At 41.9% G+C, this 23,675-nt stretch overlaps 1 protein-coding gene and 1 long non-coding RNA gene across 2 annotated transcripts; both read left to right on the top strand.

The window, feature by feature from the left end:
• The first annotated feature begins 9,664 nt into the window (after positions 1-9,664).
• On the top strand, positions 9,665-15,120 carry LOC120936822 (carboxypeptidase N subunit 2-like). The gene is made up of 2 exons (XM_040349514.1): positions 9,665-9,757; positions 13,054-15,120. Exons 1-2 carry the CDS (start codon positions 9,731-9,733, stop codon positions 14,674-14,676), a joined length of 1,650 nt encoding a protein of 549 aa, XP_040205448.1. The 5' UTR covers positions 9,665-9,730; the 3' UTR covers positions 14,677-15,120.
• Positions 15,121-15,267: 147 nt separating this feature from the next.
• LOC120935341 lies at positions 15,268-16,176 on the top strand. The gene is made up of 2 exons (XR_005748428.1): positions 15,268-15,307; positions 15,462-16,176. It is a non-coding gene; the product is annotated as an uncharacterized LOC120935341 (long non-coding RNA).
• Positions 16,177-23,675: the final 7,499 nt, after the last annotated feature.

Below are 23,675 nucleotides of genomic sequence, written 5' to 3' on the forward strand. Positions count from 1 at the left end.
TGGCTGGTGCTGGAGGTGGCAGACATGGATGGATTTAGCTGCAGGGAGTGGAGGTATGAAAGTAACTGCTTACCTTCAATGGCGCCGCTCCTCTGATGCCCCCACAAGCACTCCAGAAACCGGAAGTGATTTAAATGGCACTTCCCACTGACCTCTACTTCGGTCCCCGCTGGCCAATCCCATCACACCACTAGGGCATTTTAACAAATCACTGGAGAGTGGGAGTGTGTGCGGGCGCACAGCTTGCGCCCTGCACACGCCCTAAACACGGGCAAATCAGCTTTCCAGCCTGCAATCAGCTGATTGCAGGCTGGGAAGCTTTCCATAGACCGCCGCATGTCCGGCGCCTGATCACTCTTAAAGTGACATTTACAAAAAAAAAAAAATTTTTTTTTTTTTTTATTAATTTTTTTTACAGCTTGGGGGGGTGGGGGGGCGGCGCCCGAGCGCCCCCTATGGACGGGCCGCCACTGGTGATTATACTGTCTAGTGGATTGTGAACTATGCAAGATGTTTGTAAACTTTCCTGTACCAAACAGGATCCGGACAACATAAGTCCAGGTGAAAATGCAGCCATAAAATCTCTACGTCTAAACACCCAAATCGTAGTAAAACCATCTGATAAAGGCGGTAACGTTGTCCTTTTGGACAACCACGATTACATAACCATGTGTCAAAACATTTTAGACAATAAAGATTGGTACAATAGATTGTCTACACAATGTATTGATCAATACAACACAGATTTCTACATGTTTGTTGACCAGGCATACAACAATGGAGTTATTTTGAAGGACCTGCGTGATTTCATTAGAACAAAACATGCCAAAATAGTTTTACCGAAAATTCATAAGAACCAAATACCCCCTCCCGGACGACCCATTGTCTCCAGCAATGGATCAATCACCGAGAACTTGAGTCGAGTCATTGATGCATACAGTATCTGCAACTGTACGTTAAATCACTTCCATCCTTTATCAAGGACACCATCCATCTTTTACAGATCGTCGAGGGTCTGACTATTTTGGACGAGTCGATCCTCGTCGCTATCGATGTTGGGGTCCTCTACAGCAGCATTCTCCACTCCAAGGGGCTGGCTGCTGTAGAGAGGATCCTCTCACAGGGGTCTCAACACGACCATAGTCTTAAAGGGGTTGTAAAGGTAAATGTTTTTTCACCTTAATGCATCCTATGCATTAAGGTGAAAAAACATCCAACGGTACCCCCCCCCGAACCCCCGTTTTACTTACCTTACCCCTCGAAAGTCCCGCGCGCGTCCTCGTGATCCTCTTCGGTTCCAAGCCTGGGCGTTGATGGGCTAGGCTGGATGGATTGATAGCAGCGCAGCCATTGGCTGGCGCTGCTGTCAATCAAATTGCTGACTTTGCTGATTCATGAGTCTAGTGGTACAGAACTCTATTTCAAGTTACCTTGGCATAGTGATTATACTGTCTAGTGGATTGTGAACTATGCAAGATGTTTGTAAACTTTCCTGTACCAAACAGGATACGGACAACATAAGTCCAGGTGAAAATGCAGCCATAAAATCTCTACGTCTAAACACCCAAATCGTAGTAAAACCATCTGATAAAGGCGGTAACGTTGTCCTTTTGGACAACCACGATTACATAACCACGTGTCAAAACATTTTAGACAATAAAGATTGGTACAATAGATTGTCTACACAATGTATTGATCAATACAACACAGATTTCTACATGTTTGTTGACCAGGCATACAACAATGGAGTTATTTTGAAGGACCTGCGTGATTTCATTAGAACAAAACATGCCAAAATAGTTTTACCGAAAATTCATAAGAACCAAATACCCCCTCCCGGACGACCCATTGTCTCCAGCAATGGATCAATCACCGAGAACTTGAGTCGAGTCATTGATGCATACAGTATCTGCAACTGTACGTTAAATCACTTCCATCCTTTATCAAGGACACCATCCATCTTTTACAGATCGTCGAGGGTCTGACTATTTTGGACGAGTCGATCCTCGTCGCTATCGATGTTGGGGTCCTCTACAGCAGCATTCTCCACTCCAAGGGGCTGGCTGCTGTAGAGAGGATCCTCTCACAGGGGTCTCAACACGACCATAGTCTTAAAGGGGTTGTAAAGGTAAATGTTTTTTCACCTTAATGCATCCTATGCATTAAGGTGAAAAAACATCCAACGGTACCCCCCCCCCCGAACCCCCGTTTTACTTACCTTACCCCTCGAAAGTCCCGCGCGCGTCCTCGTGATCCTCTTCGGTTCCAAGCCTGGGCGTTGATGGGCTAGGCTGGATGGATTGATAGCAGCGCAGCCATTGGCTGGCGCTGCTGTCAATCACATCTGATGATGCGGCGTGCCTCTGTATCACGGGAGCGCGCCCGCAAAAGCTTTCCACCATGCGAGCTCGCTCGCATGAAGGTGGAAAGCTTTTCCGAGGAGGAGCCGAGACAGCCGCCGAGGGACCCCAGAAGACAGGATTCGGGAACATTCTGTGCAAAACGAGCTGCACAGTGGAGGTAAGTATAATATGTTTGTTATTTTTTTTTAAAAACATTTTTGCCTTTAGTGTTCCTTTAACACTTTCTTACTCGATGGCCTGCTTCATCACAACTTTTTCTCCTTTAACGGCTCCCACTACCTCCAGGTGCAAGGCGTAGCGATAGGGACATGTTGTGCCCCATCCTACGCCAATATGTACCTGGGGGAGTGGGAGCAATCACTCCCAGATGATGGGGACCTCGTTGAGTACATGGGCCACATTAAGGTTTGGCGCCAGTACATCGATGACGTCTTCGTCGTCTAGGAGGGACCGGAGACAAGACTTTTGAAATTCTTTAACCTACTGAATACAAACAACTACAAATTAAAATTTACAATGACTCATGACAAACAAACTATTACATTTCTTGATGTTCAACTTTATGTCAGCTCAGAGGGGACCCTTTTTTGAAAGAGTACTGCCCCACATCATTGAAAAATTCCATACCATGTGGGCAATATTTGCGGCTTCGCCGCAATTGCTCTGCTGTCACTCTTTTCCATGAGGAGGCTGATAAGCTCCAGAATTGCAAGAGGCCACAGCAGATATTGTCTGCGTAAGGCATACAATAAAACATTTGCCCAATGTAGATCAGACCTTCTATTTAAAAATAATCCGTCCAATGATCCTAATTTTGAACTAACAAGGATTATTATGCGCTACTCGCGACAACATAAGGCCATAAGAAAAATAGTATAAAAACATTGGACCATACTGACGGATGACCCCAAAGTCAATAGGTTCATTACAGATTGTCCTTCCATCACATACAAACGTGCAACTTCTATCCAAGATTTACTTGTCTCAAGTGAATTTAAAAACACTCAGAAAAGCAAACAACATTGTCCAGCCGTTGGCACATTTCAATGTGGGCGATGTTCTTTTTTTGTCCACTTCTGAGAAAGGAAAATATTTTCTGCCTCCTCAATGGGGATTTGTTCAAACCTTCACACTTCACAAACTGCCAGACGTGAGGCGTGGTGTATTTGATGGAATGTGAATGTGGCGCCTACTACGTGGGCAAGACCAAACAGGAATTTTGGCGACGAGTGTCTAAACACAAATATAGCATGGATATTGGCAACGTTTATCTTCCAATCGGAAGACATGCTGCATTTACCCACAACTATAAAGTACCTCAAGTTTCATTCGCCACTCTCGATCTCATACATATTCCCGATCGGGGGGGGCGATTGGAATAAGATCCTCCTTCAAAATTAACAGAGCGGATCTTTAAATTACAGGCTACTACGCCACCAGGTCTAAATGAATCATTGTCCTTTGCTTCTTTTTTTAAAGTGCTTTGCTTCAGGAAAACCTCAATGATTTAATTTATATATGTTATAAATGTTATAACATCAACCTAATAATCTGAGTTCTAGTTTTTCATATTTCCTTATACATCACTTTTTTCATCATATGCTCTCTGGCCCTTTTGCTACCCCTTTTTTTCGTCCCGTCGTCCCCTCTTTTTCATAGGGACTTGTTTTGTGATGTCCTCTCTCACACACTCCTCAGGCAGACATTTCGAATTCATCCGTTTTGAAGCTTAGATCTCCATATATCTTTCAGATACCAAACATAACTAGAAAATGCATTTCCTACAGAAAATGCGTGAGAATGCGAATAGCTGAATTGCTAAGCCCACACCAAAGCTATTCACCATAACCACTACACTATCTTTAGGACATACAAGCAGTGTTCCTTCAGTACTTATAAAGCCTATTTTTGATCATTAAAGGGGTTGTAAAGGTAAAACAACTTTTCCCTAAATAGCTTCCTTTACCGTAGTGCAGTCCTCCTTCACTTACCTCATCCTTTGATTTTGCTTTTAAATGTCCTTATTTCTTCTGAGAAACCCTCACTTCCTGTTCTTCTGTCTATAACTACACACAGTAATGTGAGGCTTTCTCCCTGGTGTGGAGAAAACCTCTTGAGGGGGTGATCAGGATGTCTAATAACACACAGCTCCTTTCTCTATCTACAAAGTAGAGAGTTTCCTGACTTGCCTGGTCGCCCCTCCCCCCTGCACTGAGGTAAAGGAAGCTATTTAGGGGAAAAAATACCTTTACAACCCCTTTAATCCACACACCTAATGAGTGAAAGAAGACTTCAAACAAACCTTAATAAATCCACAACTGTACATGCTATCGAAACAGCGACTAGAAACACAAAGCCTTTGTGAACGTATAAGTATAACATTTATGTTGATACACTTAAAAATGTGGGCATGTCAGAGATTTAAAAAAGAGGTTCTGTGTGCATTTTGCTGGGAGATTTATAGAATTTTTTACATGACAGTCATGGAAGAAAATTTGGAACTCTTGTCATTTAGAAGCTTCAGCAACCAAAAGTAAAAGGCGTATCACAAAACTGAGCACATTGCCTGAAACCAGACAAAAATACCTACGTTTTGATGTATAAATTGTGTATGACAAGTAGATCTTGTGGGTGTGAGATCAATTTGTTCCCCCTTTCATAAAGATGATTTTTTTTTTTTAAAGCTCTCTGCTCTAATGATGTTATCATCCACTCTAAACCAGCCCCATAGAAACACATTATAATCGATAACATTTTCTGAAAAAATGTTTGGCGTCTGTAGGTGAAAGTATGAAGGAGCTGAAACTTTTCGTAGTGGTAGAATGTTTTAAAGATTTGAAGCATGATCTCATTGACTTCAATGTTAAAAAAAAGTGTCTAAAAGCGTAATATTTTAAAAAGTATAAATAGTAGAAAAAAAGTTGAAAAAGTCCCATCATTAGCTGAAAGAGATGCACATTTTAAAAGTTGAATGGTCTTAATAGCTGAAAGTATGCAGAAGTTATGCAGAGCCAAAAAACGTACGGAAATAATAAGAATAGTAAAAAACGAATATCAATACTGGGAATGCTATTGAGCATTCCCACTAATAAAATTGTAGACTAGGTGTGCTTTATTGTATTCATGTGCCTCTATTAATATTGAGGCACATAATATAAGTTTTTTTTGATGATTCAACATTTCCTGGTTTGGCTTTGTTTGTTTCTTTTTTCCTTTTCTTTGTTTGTCCCACAGGGTCCCTGCCTTCAGCCACCACGTGTTGGCGATCCCGGTGCCGACTCCTTTTGGGACGTTTTTCATGCTGCTTCACAGCAATGGGGAGGGATCTTGGGGCCCTGAGCTCCCTATACATTCCACTAGTGGGCTAATCCCATTGCTGGTGGCATCAGTGGTGACCTCCGGATGCCGTTCATCACCTCGCTCATGAGCGCCCATTCGCTGTGCGTGCGCGTGACCTCACAACATAGTGCTCTGGACACACTATGTCCCTCCACCACTAAGGTATTTAACCAGCACACTCCTTTTTGATACTAGATAGGACTTCAGGCATTACCCACTGTCCCTTTTCACTTCCCCATTCCTCCCTCACATACCACTACACATCACTCTCTTTCCACATTTCACCTTCACGTTCCCAATCTTCTATCTGCACCCATTTTCACATGTCCTTTTTACATCCACTTCACCCACTTTCACTTCACTTCCTCTTCCTTTTTCACGCTCTCACTTTTCATTTTTACCAACACCCATTCATGTTCCTTTATTACATTTTCACTCTCCCCACTTCACACATTCACTTTCTTAGTCCCACACATCCCTTGACCACCCACCCACTCACACAACACTGCACACTCCTTTTTCATACACACTTCCACACACATTATTATTCTCACCAGCATTATTATTAATTTTTTTCATTGTCATTTCCTCACTTCTTACACTTTCCATATTACTACTACTTTTTAATATATTACCTTTTTTTAATATCATTATCATTATCATTCGCATTCCATTCTCATACCCATCTCACACACCCTTCCTTGGCACCCTCACTTTACATACCCACCTTTATATCTCACCCCCCCCCATACCCATTCACTACTCACACATCCATGCACACATTTTTCCACATCCCTCTTTTCTTCTTCCATCTTATTCCTTCTTCCCTCCCTCACACACTCTCCTATACTCTTCACACTTTTTCTTCACCCATCTCTGTTTCCTCTCTTTTTTGTTTATAAGCACTTTTTCCACCTCACCAGGCTGGGCCATCTTTCGTTTCTCGCCATTTTTTCTTTTTCTTTCTTCTATGTGCCTGATGTCTTATAATGTTGCAATTTCTGAGTGTTTTTGGTTTATTTACCTCACCATACAAGATATTTCCCTTCGATTATTTAACTAATAATCGTAGTAACTAGTCAAATGACGTATTTAGCTATAATGGATGACTCAAAGCACCAGCAAGTATTGATCCATTCGATGCATTCTTCAAACTCAAATTTACTACCCCATTGATATACGCCATCAGTAATCTACACCTTGATCTGTCCGTTCACCCATACATGTATATAAATAAGTAAAAATAATAATAATAATTTGACACTACAAGTTTAGATTGAAATATCAATTTTTTTACCATGAAACTTTTAATCAATTATTATATATACAACATTCTGGATGTAGGTGCTGGTATCCCCTCTCCTTTCCCTCCCATCTTTAATGCCAGGTGCTTTGTGGACTTTCTCTCCACACACTTGTGACTACCTGTAAACCGCATGGGACGTCCTTCTTTGCGGTTTCGGGCTTGGCGTCCCCGCCCGGTTTGGGAGGCTCATCTGGGATCATCTGTGGACTACATTTTAAAGAAAACTCTGGTTCAAGTCACTCATGCTCACACGCAGTAAATTGGTAACTATGCAATTCATTTCTATATTTCTTCTTCAGCAATCCGTAGAAGCAAAGTTCTTTACCTATGCATTTCGTTACAGCAGCATCAAAAACCTCTGAAGAAGACCCCCTCAAGGGGTTGAAACGCGTCAGTTTTGTCTCAAGCTTGCACATGGCTAATGTCTAGTTGTATGACAATCTATATGCTTGCATTTCTGTGTGCGTATTTTGTACAAGATTTTTAGCTTTCTAGCCTAATAATCACTGAATAAAAAGAAAATAACATTAATCTTGCAAATGGCAACAAGAAATCATCTGTAGATAAATCATTGCTGTATAATCCTGTTGGTGTGCTTTGCCCTTGACCAAGCATGCTAAACCTGTGGCCTACGGAGTCATCTCATGTGGCCCGCGACCTCAAACCTATGGCAACCCGAACAGCCTCCTTCGGGTACATGCCACTCCACTGAATGATTGCCAGTCCTCCATAATCCTGGCAGGTGTCATACACAAGCCGCTATCGTGTCCAGATCCCTGGTCTTCTTTTTTCTTACTCTTACAGCTTACTCTTGACCTGATCTCAGATTCTGTTATCTTGCTCTTCCTCCTGACCCAGCCTGTTCTAGACTTTGGCTCTGTTCCTGATTCTGTACCTCACTGCCCGCATGTTGATGACCCTGGCTATCCTGCGACCATGCTCCTGCCTGCTGCCACTGGCTTCCTGGATATTCCCGAGTACCTGCTCAGCTGTCTGCGATTACAGTCCTTTGACCTACTATAAGTTCCCGCTGCAAGCATGCAGTACAAGTGGAGTGCTTCCTTAACCTCAGCTGAACTACTTTGCATTGCTACCGCTCCTGATCTGATGGTTTTTCTGTCTTGTCGGGAAACGCATCTCCTGCTGCAAGTTCCTGGGCCTACACCTACAGGCACTTGTGTTCCTCCTGTCCCTCGGCTCCGTTTGTTTCACTCTCAGTGGGACCTGGGTTGAACACACAAGGGAGGCTGACCTCGTAATTTCAGTCTCCCTTCAGGTAGGTGACAGCTTCAGAGCTTTTTTGGTTGGCCACACCTGGGATTAATGTTGATCTGGTTAATAAAAAATTCAGTTTTTGTGATTGTGTTTAAACAGTGGTTAAACTACCAACGGGAATTGGTTCCACCGCAAATAATGATCCTGATTGTTGTTTAAAATCTTCATTATGCTATACATATTTTAAATTCTGAACTATTTAATTTTATTGTGGCCAGCGACTGGTTACCAAATCACGTTAGCCCCTTTCACGTGCGAAAAAACTGACAGGCGGACCTGAACGGGCGCTCCATGTAAGTCTATGGAGCAAAGGAGGTCCGCAATGACCATGTCCGCTAAAATCAGACGTATGGTGATACGTTCGCCATCCATCCTGGTGGATCGGATCGTGTGAGATCTGATGTCTCCAAAGGACTCAGCGGCGCCCTGACAAGACCCTCCCCGCTCAGTGAGCAGAGAGGGACCTGTCATCCGCCAGGTCAGCTGAAATCAACGGAGAGATCTCCCGCTGAGCTGGCAGACTCTGTGGCAACGGATCCGCCTCATGTGAATGAGGTTTTAAGTGGCCTGCACTGTGCATGGTCTACATTTTGGTCAGTTACAAAATAAAGCACCTTTTTGCCTTTTGCTAATAAAAGATGGTATTCCATAGTAAAATTTTCTATCTTACATTATAACCATGTTAAAGGGGTTGTAAACGTAAAAAATGTTTCCCTAAATAGCTTCCTTTACCTTAGTGCAGTCCTCCTTCACTTACCTCATCCTTCGATTTTGCTTTTAAATGTCCTTATTTCTTCTGAGAAATCCTCACTTCCTGTTCTTCTGTCTGTAACTCCACACAGTAATGCGAGTCTTTCTCCCTGGTGTGGAGAAAGCCTTTTGAGGGGGGAGGGGGCGAGCAGGCAAGTCAGGACACTCTCTACTTTGAAGATAGAGAAAAGAGCTGTGTGTTAGTGGGAGTACTGACACTCCTGCTCGCCCCTCCCCCCGTAAGAGGCTTTCTCCACACCAGGGAGAAAGCCTTGCATTACTGTGTGTAGTTACAGACAGAAAAACAGGAAGTGAGGATTTCTCAGAAGAAATAAGGACATTTAAAAGCAAAATGGAAGGATGAGGTAAGTGAAGGAGGACTGCACTAAGGTAAAAGAAGGTATTTAGAGAATTTTTTTTTTACCTTTACAACCCCTTTGAGCTAGCAGTTTCCATTTTGTGACAAGTTCTGTGTTCATAAACAACTATGGGTCAAGCTTCCCTATGAATTAGTCAGCAGGAACACACACACGCTTATTTCAGGAATTGTTTTGACATTATGATAAGAAAAGAAAAAAAACATTGTTTTCCCCGCCCTCTAAAAACTGCTTGTTCAGATCCTGGCAATATTTTTGCTTACTGTTGTAAGATTTTAAATGAGTCAGTTCAGTGCCTGCGTGATCAATAAACTGGGTGGATGCTTCACAGATTGCAGTTAAAAATGGTACGTCATTTTCAACCTTTTCCCATGTTATACTATGTTTTGGTTAGGCAGATGTTTTTTTTTTTGTTAACAAATGAACGAATATGTAATTGCTTTGAGTGCTGTTTGCTTTATGTAATTTTTGTCTGTTTACCAGTTTCCTTGGCTGATACCATAATACTTGAACACTAGCATTTGGTGTCAAACCTACTGCATCTAGTGAATTGATAAATCAAAATAATTCACCATAAATTTAAGTAAGAAGAATATTTATCAAAATGTTTTGGAAACCTCAACAGCAGCCCATCAAAATTTGTATTCAATGTTTCTCCAAAATAAATGGTGAGAAACATATTTGCATTTTTCTAATTCTCATTTTTAATGTTATGTTGCCCAGCAGTGTGCTGTTCCAACAATAGAAAATGAAATTAAATCTCAGGAGGAGAATGTAAAAGTGAGTGTATACCTGCGAGTTGAAGGAAAAAAAAAAAAGCCTCACAGATCCCCGCATCCACAGAAGCAATGTGGATGCAGCGCCAGCGATCTCTCCAACTGCACTATTGTATTCTAACCCCCCCTCCCCCGGTCAAAATACACTTATCAGCACTGCAGCCATTGGCTGGAAGCGCTGATCGAAAGCTGGTTTTCTTGCAAGCCCTTTCAACAGAAGACAGTTGGCCGGCTTTTATTGAACAGACAGTGGTACAAACTTACTGAAACTCGGCGGGTTCCTCTTCGTGTTTATGGAGTGTAACAAGAACAATATGCACATAGATGTGGCCCTCAAAACAAAAGTAGAATATATGACAACCTAATTTTTTTTATTTAACTGAAAACCTAAGTAAGTACGTACTGTACAGTAGTTGGGGATTGTAAACCCTCGATATACAATGTATATACACTGTACTTCACACGTTGGTTAATTATTATTTTTTATGTCTAAATTAAAGCGGAGTTCCACCCAAAAATGGAACTTCCTCTTTAAGTGACGGTGACCCCCTGACATGCCACATTTGGCATGTCATTTTTTTTGGGGGGGGAGCGGAAACCCTCTTTTTAGAGGCACAGGCACCAGAAAGGAAGTTCACCTCTCCCCTCCCTGTCGGCAATCATCTGGGACACGTCACAGGTCCCAGATGATTCTTGCCACTAGTTAGAGGAGGGGACTGGGGGCCAGATCACCTGTTCAACTTTGTCAAGTGTGTGTGTCTGTATGTTAGTGTGCCAGTCTGTGTGTGATTTTGTGTCAGTATGTAAGTGTGTGAGTCTGTATGTGTCTGTATATGTGTGTCTGTTTGTATGTCAGTGTGCCTGTCTATATGTGCAAGATAAATAAATGATAAGCGCTCCAGATATGTGATAAATCACAACCAAGGTGTATAAATAAATATATAAATAAAACGTAAGTGAACCGAATTAGCCACAAACAAGGAAAGATGAGTGACCAAACTCAAAATGTGCAATATGTGTCCAAAAAATATATAAATATATATTAGGATACAGTGAGATCCTCTAGGTGTTGGGGATATCTAGCCCCCTATGTATCTAAAAAGACACTGTGATGTGCACACATGAAAAAAAAAATTATAAATATGTAACAATGAAACAATGATATAACAGTCTATTAGTAGGGATGGTAAGATGTTCCAAAATTCAGATTTCTATGTTCAGACAGCTGTTTGAAAATCCACACAAGTGTTGTAGTGCCCTTACCATGAAGGTGCTATATGTTTGCATATAGTATTATCCCTCCAGGTCTCCGATCACATCTCTCCTAGAGTCACTCGGTTCAAGCTGTTCCAGTTGCTATGTGCCTCCAAAGGATCCGAATATTGATGGTCCAATAGGGGATGCAGTGGGAAGGGGAGAAAAAAAAAGGATTGCCTCCAATGGTGTAGTAGGTTAAGTATCCAAAAGGTTTATTTGCATCAAAAGCGAGGTAGCACAAAAAAACAATTAAAAATACAAACAGCGTTTGTATATGAGAAGCAGACGTGGCGTTTAAAATTGCCGCCTTACGTCCGATGGCCTCCGGCTTGTGCGAGTATTTCCTCGGTCTCGACTCCCTACGGCGTTACGTCACGCACCTCGTGACTTCATCCCCTGATGAAGTCACGAGGTGCGTGACGTAACGCCGTTACGTCACGTTATCTTGTTTCTATTTTTATGTGTTATGTGAACACTTTTAGATATAGCTGCCCCAGGTATAATTTGTACACTATTTTGTCATATTTTGTTTACTCGCAGTAGCGCATCGGAACCTATTATATATTATTCCCTGTCTATATGTGAATGTGTGTATTCACACTCCAGAAGAGGCCACAGCTTCCACGAGCAGCCCCTGTGTCTGGATTACACCCCCTTCCTTCATTTATGCATCCCTATTCCAATTCTGTTGGCTGTCATCGCTGGGGGCTGGGGTGTGGGTACGTATGGGGAATAGGAATGTCCATACCCCCAATAGCATCTGAACCATGGACATAATTGTGTGGTGCACATGCCCTACTTCTCTTGCCTGGTGCCCCATGTGAACTACATACTTCTGACCCCCGCACTCTGTACATTCCACATGACACCTAAACTCTGTACATTCCATATGTCTGCATGTTATGTACAATATAGTATAGTCAGTTTGAAATAGGAAAGCAGGGGAACTCATATTATCATCAGGTATTTCACACAAAGGAAAGAATACAAAGAGAACAGGATACTTTTTCATACAAGTACATGGTAAAGAAGGTACATATCAGGAATATGAAATGTTGAGTTTTGAGTTTGTCAGTCCTTTTAAAGTTTGCCTTTGATAGCCAGAAAACCCTTCTCTGTTTGTCTATTAAAACATTGTTTCGCTTTTCTACTAGAGGCATGGCTTCAAATACACATTTTCCATTTCCCCTGTCCAATGAGAGTGCAGTCTCTGGCCATTCAGGCACTCATTGGACAGAGAGGTGGCAGTTGGTGGGGCTTAGCGCTTAAGTCAGCAAAGGTAGGTCCTTAGTCATAGGTTGAAGCTGCTTGCAGACAGGCACACAGAGGAAAGTTTGCTGGCTAACATGTAGGAGTGTAATACAAATAGCTTGTGTCATAAATGTTTTGGGGATATTCCCCTTTTAATAGAGGATAGATTTTTCACCTCAAAATTGCCTCATTTTTATTTTATTGACACATGTTTTTAATATAAAAGATTGCATATGAACTGTCCTAAATTATAGTTAATTTTTTTTAGTGCTTCACTAAAGAAGTACTGTTGTGCAAGTTTGTAAATCTAGTATATCATTTATATGCAATAAATTAACCCAAATATTTATTCTGTGCAGGTAGAAAACATGCTGCCGAGAGTCCTTTTTCTATGTGGATTGCTTGTCACCTTTTCACAGTTTGCATTGGGTTGTCCATCTAAGTGTAACTGCTTTAATGAAGTTAAAGTTTTCTGCTCTGGTGATGCAATTATGCAGATCCCGATCGATATTTCCACCAATGTCACTGAACTTGTGTTTTTGGAAACATCCTTACATACATTGACAAGGGCAGGCTTTGCAAGATATGGAAATTTAAGAAAGATAATTTTTATCAGCAACTTTATAAATAATATCAACCCAAATGCATTTGAGGGGCTGCTTCATTTAACCAACTTGGAAATTTCAGCTAACCCTCTCTCGGAACTAAAACCTGGGATGCTAAATGAACTTACAGAACTTCGAAAACTTACCATCACACACAATGCCATCCAAACTGTCCCTTGCGGATTCTTTGAAAAGACCACAAAACTAGAAATACTTGCGTTACAAGGTAACAATATATCACACCTTTGTACCTTTCTGTTCAATCAGCTGGTGAACTTACAAGAACTTAATCTTGGTTCTAATGGAATTGGAAAATTGTCTACCGATCTTTTTAAGCCCCTTGTAAACTTGCATATTCTCCATCTGAACAACAACCACATAACCGAAATCAGTCACGGTATCTTTGATATGTTGACAAACCTAACTGAAATAACACTAAATGGAAATCATTTAAGCAGAATATACCATTTTGCTTTTGTAAAATTGACATCCTTAAAGAAGTTAACCCTTAGTTCCAACTCAATAAAACATCTATTTTTTAATCAATTTTCCACATTGCACAACCTAACATGGTTAACTGTTGAGAGAAACCACATTGAATTTCTCTCTTCTCGAGTTTTTGATGTTTTGAAAAACGTAATACATCTATCACTAGGTGGGAACCAACTGAAGGCCATTCCTGTACATATTTTTTCAAGCCTAGTCAAACTGCAAACTTTAGTTCTGTCTAGAAACCTAATTGAGAAGTTACAGAACACAGCTTTTTTTGGTCTTGAGTCTCTTACCCACCTTTACCTTGACCACAACCATCTACGCATTATTGATAAAAACACATTCAAAAATGTAACTAGTCTAACTACCATCAATCTACAGAACAACAGGCTGACCATGCTTCCAGGGGATATATTTGATGGATTATACAACTTGATATCTTTGAACCTTCAAAACAATCACTGGTGGTGTAACTGTTTATTGAGTAATTTTAGAAACTGGATAATTGAAAATCAGGATTTAACTCAACTTTCAGATATGGTTTGCGAGGGGCCACCGCATCTTCAGGGAAAACTGGTGAAGGTTGTGAAAATAAGAGAACTTAATTGTACTCTACCTAGAAATGTTCCCCAGAACCCATCTTTTAAGAGTATAGAGACAGTAGGTACAAAGGTCTCTGTTGGTGAGGAACCTGTCATAGACTGCAAAGGTCGTTACTCCTATGATGGTAGTATAAATATTTTCTGTGAAGTATTGACATGTAAAGATATTAATGTTAAAGTGTCTGTATGGAATATGACCACACCAATCAAACACAGTCATTTCAACACAAAGGGAGAAGTTTTGTGTCCTGCCAACTTAACCTTCACCATTACTACTGTATAATATTTAAATTCTGCCCAGTTCCAGACATTAAAATTATATTTAATGTACAAACTTCTATGTGTCTATAAATAAAAAATAAAATAAAAATGATAGGGCCCTTACACATGGGGCAGGCTCCATTGCAGTCCATCTGCTCAGCGAGGAATATGTCCACTGATCCCTGCTGACTAAGCAGGTGGATGGCTGGTCCGTGTCTGCTTTGCTTATGCATAGCAGACACAGCCCACTCTCCTCTGTGGATGGTCAGATGTAAACAGACCACCTGCAAGGAAAAAAAATGTTTGTTATAACAGCTTAGCATTAGCTGGGGTTCACTTTCAATTTGTTACTGAATTTAAATCTCCCAGAGCATCTAAAACTCCCCTCCCCCAGATTAACAATGCTACTGTCCAAATGTGCCCCCTGTGCTCCTTCATCTAGAGCGGGGACACTCTAATGCCCTGTACACACGATCGGACCTTTATCCGACCAAATTCAAAGTTAAAGAGAACATGCTCTCTATGTAAACTCCGATGGAATTCATCGGAATTTCCGATGGGGCATACACACGGTCGGAATTTCCGATGGAAAAAGTCCGTCTGGCTTTTTCCTTCAGGAATTCCGATCGTGTGTACGGGGCATAATACAGAAGGTGTGGTACTGGCCAAATCACCAGGAGACAACAAAGAAGAAAAACCTTAATAAAAAATAAAACAAATGCAGCCACCTCATCTAATGACTGGTAATCTGCAATATATTACATTTTTGGTTTTGGGTTTAGAACTGCTTTAAAGGCCTAGATACAGCCTGGAAGTTAGGGAGCGAATGAATTTTCCTAACTGAATGAACTGTTTTTTGTAAATTAGTAAAATATTAAAGTGTATGCAAAGCCAATATTTTAGTTTTGGATAGGGTGCGACAGTGTTAAAATCGCATTGTTTTTGCCCCTCCACCCGAGAGATTTGCCTTCTATATCTATCCTGGTGATCATTGTCTTCAGTACAAAAGTAGGGAATCCACACAGGAACAGGAACAGGAAATGGGTAGAACTCTTTAAATGAGAACACCTGCTTTTCACAACTGTGTGGTGAGGGGATTTCCACTTGCATTGGAGAGTTTTCCTCTTAGTTGCTGTTGCATCTCGGGGACTAAACATTGCAGGGAAATCACTGTGATGGGACACACAGAAAAAACACAAACCTGACAGGGTCTTAAACATTTCATACGCTATCCAAAATACACACACACAAAAGTCTTGACTTTACATACATTTTAATATTGTATTTGACTCAAGTTACCCTAGGTTCAAGTATGTTAGTACTGACCTTCTGGATGTCATAGAATTCTTTTTTTTTTTTAGATCATTTTATGCATACAACGGTTGAAATATACAAATACGTGTACTAATCTCATCAAAAAGACATTAGCTATTTAACAAGTTTTATAAGAGCAACTCACACAGAAACGTATATACCATGCAAGATTTATTGTTTTCTAATTATTAAAGCAATTACTATTGTAGCTGTATGAATGGACTGATCAATACATACTTTTCTACTCCCACACTACAAGGAGATTCAGCTTCCTTCCTTCTTTAGATTTAATTCATGATTGTGTAAAACTGTCTTGAACTTGAAGTCTTGACTTGGAGTTGTATTCTATTATGAATAATAGATTATTAACCACTTCATTACTGGGCACTTAAACCCCCTTCGTGCTCAGACCAATTTTCAGCTTTCAGCCTGACGCATTTTGAATGACAATTGCGCGGTCATACAACACTATATCCAAATTATATTTTTATTGTTTTTTTTCCCACAAATAGAGCTTTCTTTTGGTGGTATTTGATCACCTCTGCGGGTTTTTATTTTTTGTGCTATATGCAAAAAAAGACAGAACATTTTGAATTTTTTTTTTTACTTTTTGTTATAATAATATCCCATTTTTTTTAAAAAATATATATTTTTTTCCTCGGTTTAGGCCAAAACATATTCTTCTACATATTTTTGTTAAAAAATCCTTTGGGATGAATTAGAGCAAGGACTGCAAATCAGGCCTTCTAGTCTACATCAGTGCCTGGCCTCACAAATATGCTTCTGGAAGAATGGTCACACATTCCCATAGACACACTCCTAACCCTTGTGGGCAGTACCTTAAAGTATTCATACCCCTTGAAAGTTTCCATAATTTGTCATGTTACAACCCAAAACATAAATGTATTTTATTGGGATTTTATGTGATAGACCAACACAAAGTGGCACATATTCAAGAAGTAGAAGGAAAATGATAAATAGTTTTCAATTTTTTTTACAAATAAATCCGTGAAAAGTGTGGTGTGCATTTGTATTCAGCCCCCCTGAGTCAATACTTTGTAGGACCACCTTTCGCTGAAATTACAGCTGCAAGTCTTTTTGGGGATGTCTCTACCAGCTTTTCACATCTAGAGAGTGACATTTTTGCCCATTCTTCAGTGCAAAATAACTCAAGCTCTGTCAGATTGGATGGAAAGCGTCTGTGAACAGAAATTTTCAAGCCTTGCCACAGATTCTCAATTGGATTTAGGTCTGGACTAGTGGACTTTGACTGGACTATTCTAACACATGAATATGCTTTGATCTAAAGCATTCTTATTTAGCTCTGGCTGTATGTTTAGGGTCGTTGTCCTGCTGGAAGGTGAACCTCCACCCCAGTCTCAAGACTTTTGCAGGCTCTGACAGATTTTCTTCTGAGATTGCCCTGTATTTGGTTCCATCCATCTTCCCATCAACTCTGACCAGCTTCCATGTCCCTGCTGAAGAAATACATCCCCAAAACATGATGCTGCCACCACCATGTTTCACAGTGGGGATGGTGTGTTTAGGGTGATGTGCAGGGTTTGTTTTCCGCCACACATAGTGTTTTGCTTTTAGGCCAAAAATATCAATTTTATTCTCATCTGATCAGAGCACCTTGTTCCACATGTTTGCTGTGTCCCCCACATGGCTTCTCGCAAACTGCAAAAGTGACTTCTTAATAGCTTTCTTCTTGCCACTCTTCCATAAAGGCCAGATTTGTGGAGTGCACGACTAATAGTTGTCCTGTGGACCAATTTGTTCACCTGACCTGTGGATCTCTGCATTTTCTTCAGAGTTACCATGGACCTCTTGGCTGCTTCTCTGATTAATGCTCTCCTTGCCTGGCCTGTCAGTTTAGGTGGATGGCCATGTCATTGTAGGTTTGCAGTTGTGCCATACTCTTTCCATTTGTGGATGATGGATTTTGTAACGGGAGGGCCTATGGGACCCAGAAGCTCCCCGATGCCTCTTATGTGTAGATCAACCTGTGTTTCTAATAGGGGCACAGGGTGAATGAGAACCCCACTATGGTCTGGGCTAGTCAGATTTAATATTGTATATATTGTGTATATTGTATATATATTGTGTGTTGGATGTAGTGTACTATAAAGCTTGCTGTGATTGCATTATATTGTCTATTGTGGTAATTAAGTCTGCTACTGTGAAATGTGTATTGAATCCAGACTAACTTCTGAAGGATCTGTCATTGTGGCTTATGCGAATTGACACTGTATTGTGTGAAGGTCTATTGATGATAAATGTGTATTGTGAGTTAACAGACAGCCTAAAGGTCAGGTGTCTGAAATATCAGCTGTAGTTAATTAGCTCATGTAAATTATGTCAGAGCTGGAGCCAGAATGTCTACTGAAAGATGTGTATTAAGGCTCGTTAGGAACCATTGTCTGATGTTGTGGATGGAGTTGGGTCATTGTTTATTTAGTTACTGCAGGATCCTAACTGTATATAAGAGCCTGATTTTCTCAATAATGGGTCTATTCATGTGGAACCTCAAACAGAGCTGTGTGTCTCGTTATTGGGGTTCGTTTGCCTGACTGTGGAGTGTCGATAGCTGTCTTGGGTTCGGGAATGGAATATCTTAAACGGCTTTAACCCATGTCCCATTTGGGGTTTCGTTACAGATTTTATACCCTAACCCTGCTTTAAACATCTCCACAACTTTATCCCTGACCTGTCTGGTGTGTTCCTTAGCCTTCATGATGCTGTTTGTTCACTAAGGTTCTCTAACAAACCTTTGAGGGCTTCACAGAACAGCTGTATTTAAAGGCAATTTCTTCCACTAGAGTTTAGTTAGGGCCATCAGAGTAAAGGGGGCTTAATACAAATGCACGCCACACTTTTCACATATTTATTTGTAAAAAAAAAATTGAAAACTATTTATCATTTTACTTCCACCTCACAATTATGTGCAACTTTGTGTTGGTCTATTACATAAAATCCCAATAAAATATAGTTACGTTTTTGGTTGTAACATGACAAAATGTGATTTTTTTAAGGGGTATAAATACTTTTTTAAGGCACTGTAGCTGCGAAGGGTGAGCCAATGCAATATTGAACACTATGGACTAAGACTGGGATGCTATTAGCGGTTATGTGTGTGTAAAGGCAGGCGTCCCAATACTTTTGGTAATATAGTGTATTTCGGCAAGTGCTATTGACATGAAATTTTTACCGCATGTCAGTAACAACCCATGCAATACATACATACATAGAAACCAAAACAAATTAGTTAGTATTGTAAAAGCATTGAACACATGAAGAAAGGGAGGTGCAAAAAGGCATGGAGAGCCAAGACACCAGCTGAAATCTATCTGTCAGTGCAAATTAATATCAGCTGGTTCAGTCTCATCTGATGGCCTATAAAATATAGGTGTCTCATTACCAAGGTATCACACAAGAAACAACTCATGATGGGGAAAGGAAAGAGCTCTCTCAAGACCTTTGCAACCTTATTGTTGCAAAACATACTGATGGCATTGGTTACAGAAGGATTTCTAAACTTCTGAATGTTCCAGTGAGCACTGTTGGAGCCATAATCCGAAGTGGAAAGAACATAATTTCACCATAAACCGGCCACAAGCAGGTGGTCTTCACAAGATTTCTGATAGAGGAGTGAAAAGCTTTGTCAGAAGAGTTGTCCAAGAGACAAGGACCACTTGTGGAGAGCTTCAGAAAGACCTGAAATTAGCAGGTACAATTGTTTCAAAGAAAATAATAAGTAATGCACTCAACCGCCATGGCGTGTATGCATGCTCACCATTTTAGTTATTTGAAATTATGTGCACTATTATCCTACTTGCATAGAGTATGTTAATTTTGTGGTATTATTAGAGCAGTAAATTTATTTGAAAAAACACTTCACGATATTGACTTATTACATTAGGAGTTTGAGTAAGGTTCAGGAGGGCAGTATTTTCAATATAAAGCCAAGACAGTTTACATGCTTCTTGCTCTTCCACTGAGTATCAAGAACATTGCCCAGTCTCACTGGCTTGCAGCAGGCATAATGCTTATTCTATGGAAAGTCACCTGAATGGGTGAGAAAAGCATAAATAAGAAAGTTTACTGAGGGGGTGGAGAGAGACATTATGAGGAGTGATGCTGTAGGTAAAGGACATCAGTAGTGCAGGTGGAGGCTATTGGTGGATCACTAAGGAAGGAGTCCAGATTGGCACAGGAGATGGATAGGAGTACCAGTATTGGTAAGTACCGGAGACAGAAGAGAGGGGCAGTACAGAAGAGCGCTAGAGATGAAAGAGAGGAGCTGTATGCAAGTGCCCTGGAGGTGATTGGACAGAACAGTGGGTAATGATAACAGGAGTAGAGTTCCCTCCCATGATGCTTTGTTCTACCCAATGAAATCAACAGGACTTGACTGTCAGAGTCCTAAAATCAGTTGTCACACAATAATGAATGCCTTCTACAAGAAGAGACCTTTCATGCCACTGGATTCAGCTACAAAGAAGCCCCAAACTGTAAATCAAAAGAGCTCCAGTAATAGGAAGGTGCGGTGCTGTGGTGAAATGATAGATGACACCACCAAAGCTTAAAGTGGTTCTAAAGGCATAAGGTTTTCTGACCTTAAGGCATTCTATGCAATAAGGTAAAAAAAAACTCTAGTATCAGCTTCTACAGCGCCCTTCCCCCCAAATACCTACCTGGCTACTCTTTGATCCAGCACTGTGCCAGGGAGCAGCAGCACTGCTCTCTCTCCCCTTAAAGGCACATTGGCTCCTGCTGCTGTCAATCAAATCCTGTGAGGAGGGAGCATGGCCATGCCTATGGACACACACAGCCTGGCTCGGGCAGAAGTCCATATGCCTTCCCCCATAACAGGAGCTTGCTATGGGGGAAAACACAGAAGAGAAGGGGCCAAGTGTGCTGGTGGGGGGAACACCAGAAGGGGATTGTCACAGATGCTCTATGCAATACCATTGCACAAAGAAGGGAAGTATAACATGTTTATTGTTTTACTTTTAAAAAAGCTGAACCTTTACAACCACTTTACAACTTTGGGCAGCACAGTGGTGTAGTGGTTAGCATTTCTGCCTAGCAGCATAAGGGTCGTCGCTTTGAATCCCAATCACGGCATGACCTGCCTGGAGTTTGCATGTTCTCCCTGTGTCTGCATGAGTTTCCTCTGTATACTCTGGTTTCCTGCCACACTCCAAAAACATGCTGGAAGGTTTACTGGCTTCTGTCTAAATTGGCCCTCGTATGTATGAATGTGAGTTAGGGACCTTAGATTGTAAGCTGCTTGAGAGCAGGGACTGATGTGAATGTTCAATATATACACTGAGCACAATTATAAACGCAACACTTTTGTGTTTGCCCCTATTTATCATGAGCTGAACTTAAAGATCTGCGTCTTTTTGTATATACCGTATTTATCGGGGTATAGCGCGCTCCCGCGTATAGCGCACACCCCTAAAGTTGCCCCGAATTCCTGTGGAAAAAAAGTTTTTTTGTACTTACAGTTTTGGTGTCTTGCGCGGCGTCCATCGGCGGCCTCGTCGGGTGCGGCGTCCGTCTGCTGCTTCGGGTGTCCCCTTCGTCGGGTCCGGCGTCCTTCTGCGGCGTCCTGCCCGCTCGTTTCCCGCGCCGAGTTTGAATACTGCGCCGACATATACAAAGCGCAGTACACTCGTGTATTGTCGGGCAGGCTCGGCTACTCTCGCGCTGACGTCCTGTACGTCCAGGACGTCAGCGCGAGAGGACCCGAGACTGCCCGACAATACACGAGTGTACTGCGCTCGGTATATGTCGGCGCAGTATTCAAACTCAGCGCGGAAAAGGCCACTCTAAAATGTGCAGTTTTATCACACAACACAATGCCACAGATGTCGCAAGTTTAAAGAGAGCGTGCAATTGGCACGCTGACTGCAGGAATGTCCACCAGAGCTGTTGCCCTTGGATTGAATGTTCATTTCTCTACCATAAGCCGTCTCCAAATGCATTTCAGAGAATGTGGCAGTGCATCCAACTGGCCTCACTACCTCAGACCATGTGTAACCACACCAGCCCAGGACCTCCAAGATCGTCTGAGACCAGCCACCTGGACAGCTGCTGCAACAATCGGTTTGCATAACCAAAGAATTTCTGTACTAACATTCAGAAACCGTCTCAGGGAAGCTCATCTGCATGCTTGTCGTTCTCCTGTGGGTCTCGACCTGACTGCAGTTCGTCGTCATAACCAACTTGAGTGGGCAAATGCTCACATTTGATGGCATCTAGAACTTTGGAGAGCTGTTCTCTTCATGGATGAATCCCGGTTTTCACTGTACAGGGCAGATAGCAGACATTGTGTATGGCGTCGTGTGTAGAGTTGAGCGGACACCTGGATGTTCGGGGTTGGGTCAGGTCTGGTATGGATATTCAGGGGAACCCCGCCGTCAATTTAAAACAAAAATGACGTGCGGTTCCCCCTAAATATCCATAACCAGACCCGTTATCCGAGCACGTTGACCTGGCCGGCCGCAGAAAAGAGGGGGGGACAGAGTGCAGCCCCCCCTCTCCTGAACCGCACCAGGCCACATGCCCTCAACATGGGGAGGATGTCCCCATGTTGATGGGGACAAGGGTCTCATCCCCACAACCCCTGCCCGGTGGTTGTGGGGGTATGCGGGCGGGAGGTTTATCAGAATCTGGAAGACCCCTTTAACAAGGGGGACCCCCAGATCCTGACCCCCCCCCTGTGTGAAATGGTAATGGGGTACACTGTACCTCTACCATTTCACGAAGGAAGTGTAAAGTCTTGTAAAAAAACACACTGACACCAAAGTCCTTTATTAAAAAAAAAAAACATCCAGCGGTGAGAAATCCACTCGTTCAAGGCTTCCTGGGTTGTCCTGATCCTGCGACCAGTGGCGTCTCCAGCTTTCATATTTAGGGGGGGCACATGGGGGGACAGGGACAAAAGTAGGGGGGCCAACTATAAAATGCAAATATATATATATATATATATATATATATATATCTCCTGGGGCCCTTTACTACGATCCCACAATAGGCCCTTTTACATGTTCTGCAGTGAGCTCCCTTCCTACTATACTGGGCCCCCCAGGGTGGCAGAAAACACCAGCACACCAAGAAAATATAAGGGTTCAAAGCAGTGGGAGAACTTTCAGGGTTGCAAAGGTTGTCTTGCCACCGGGGCCTGGTGTTCTGCCACTGTGGGGTTCCCCAGCTGTCCTGTCCCTGCTATTGACAGCGCTGGTCTTGCATCTGTCTCCTTGGCAGCGGCGGCAGTCCATTAGGACCTAGTGCTGGTGACATTATGGGTGCATGCAGGGGAAGGCTGGCACTATTGGTTATAGAGAGCTGAGCCCCCAGCTGGTCACCCAGCAGCAGTAATGCTGTATAACATTCTCTGTTGACATGCTGATCAGGATGTGACCCAGGTAATGCTCCCAGTCAGATCTAATAAACACAGTATTTATTAGCATCAAGAGTACAACCACATATATATAATCAACCGTATGTTCATCAGCCATGTGGGCTCTATGCCTGTAAAGTGTGGGCTTTGATCAATAAAATCTCTGATATTTAACACTAGGATTTGACTGGGAGCATCACCTGGATTGCATCACGATCAGCATGTCAGAGAAGGCTCTACTGCTGCTAAGCAATGTGCAGGGAGCTCAACTGTCTACAACCAATAGAGATGGG

The sequence above is a fragment of the Rana temporaria genome, chromosome 4 (genome assembly GCF_905171775.1).
Source record: "Rana temporaria chromosome 4, aRanTem1.1, whole genome shotgun sequence".
Classification (NCBI taxonomy): Eukaryota; Metazoa; Chordata; class Amphibia; order Anura; family Ranidae; genus Rana; species Rana temporaria.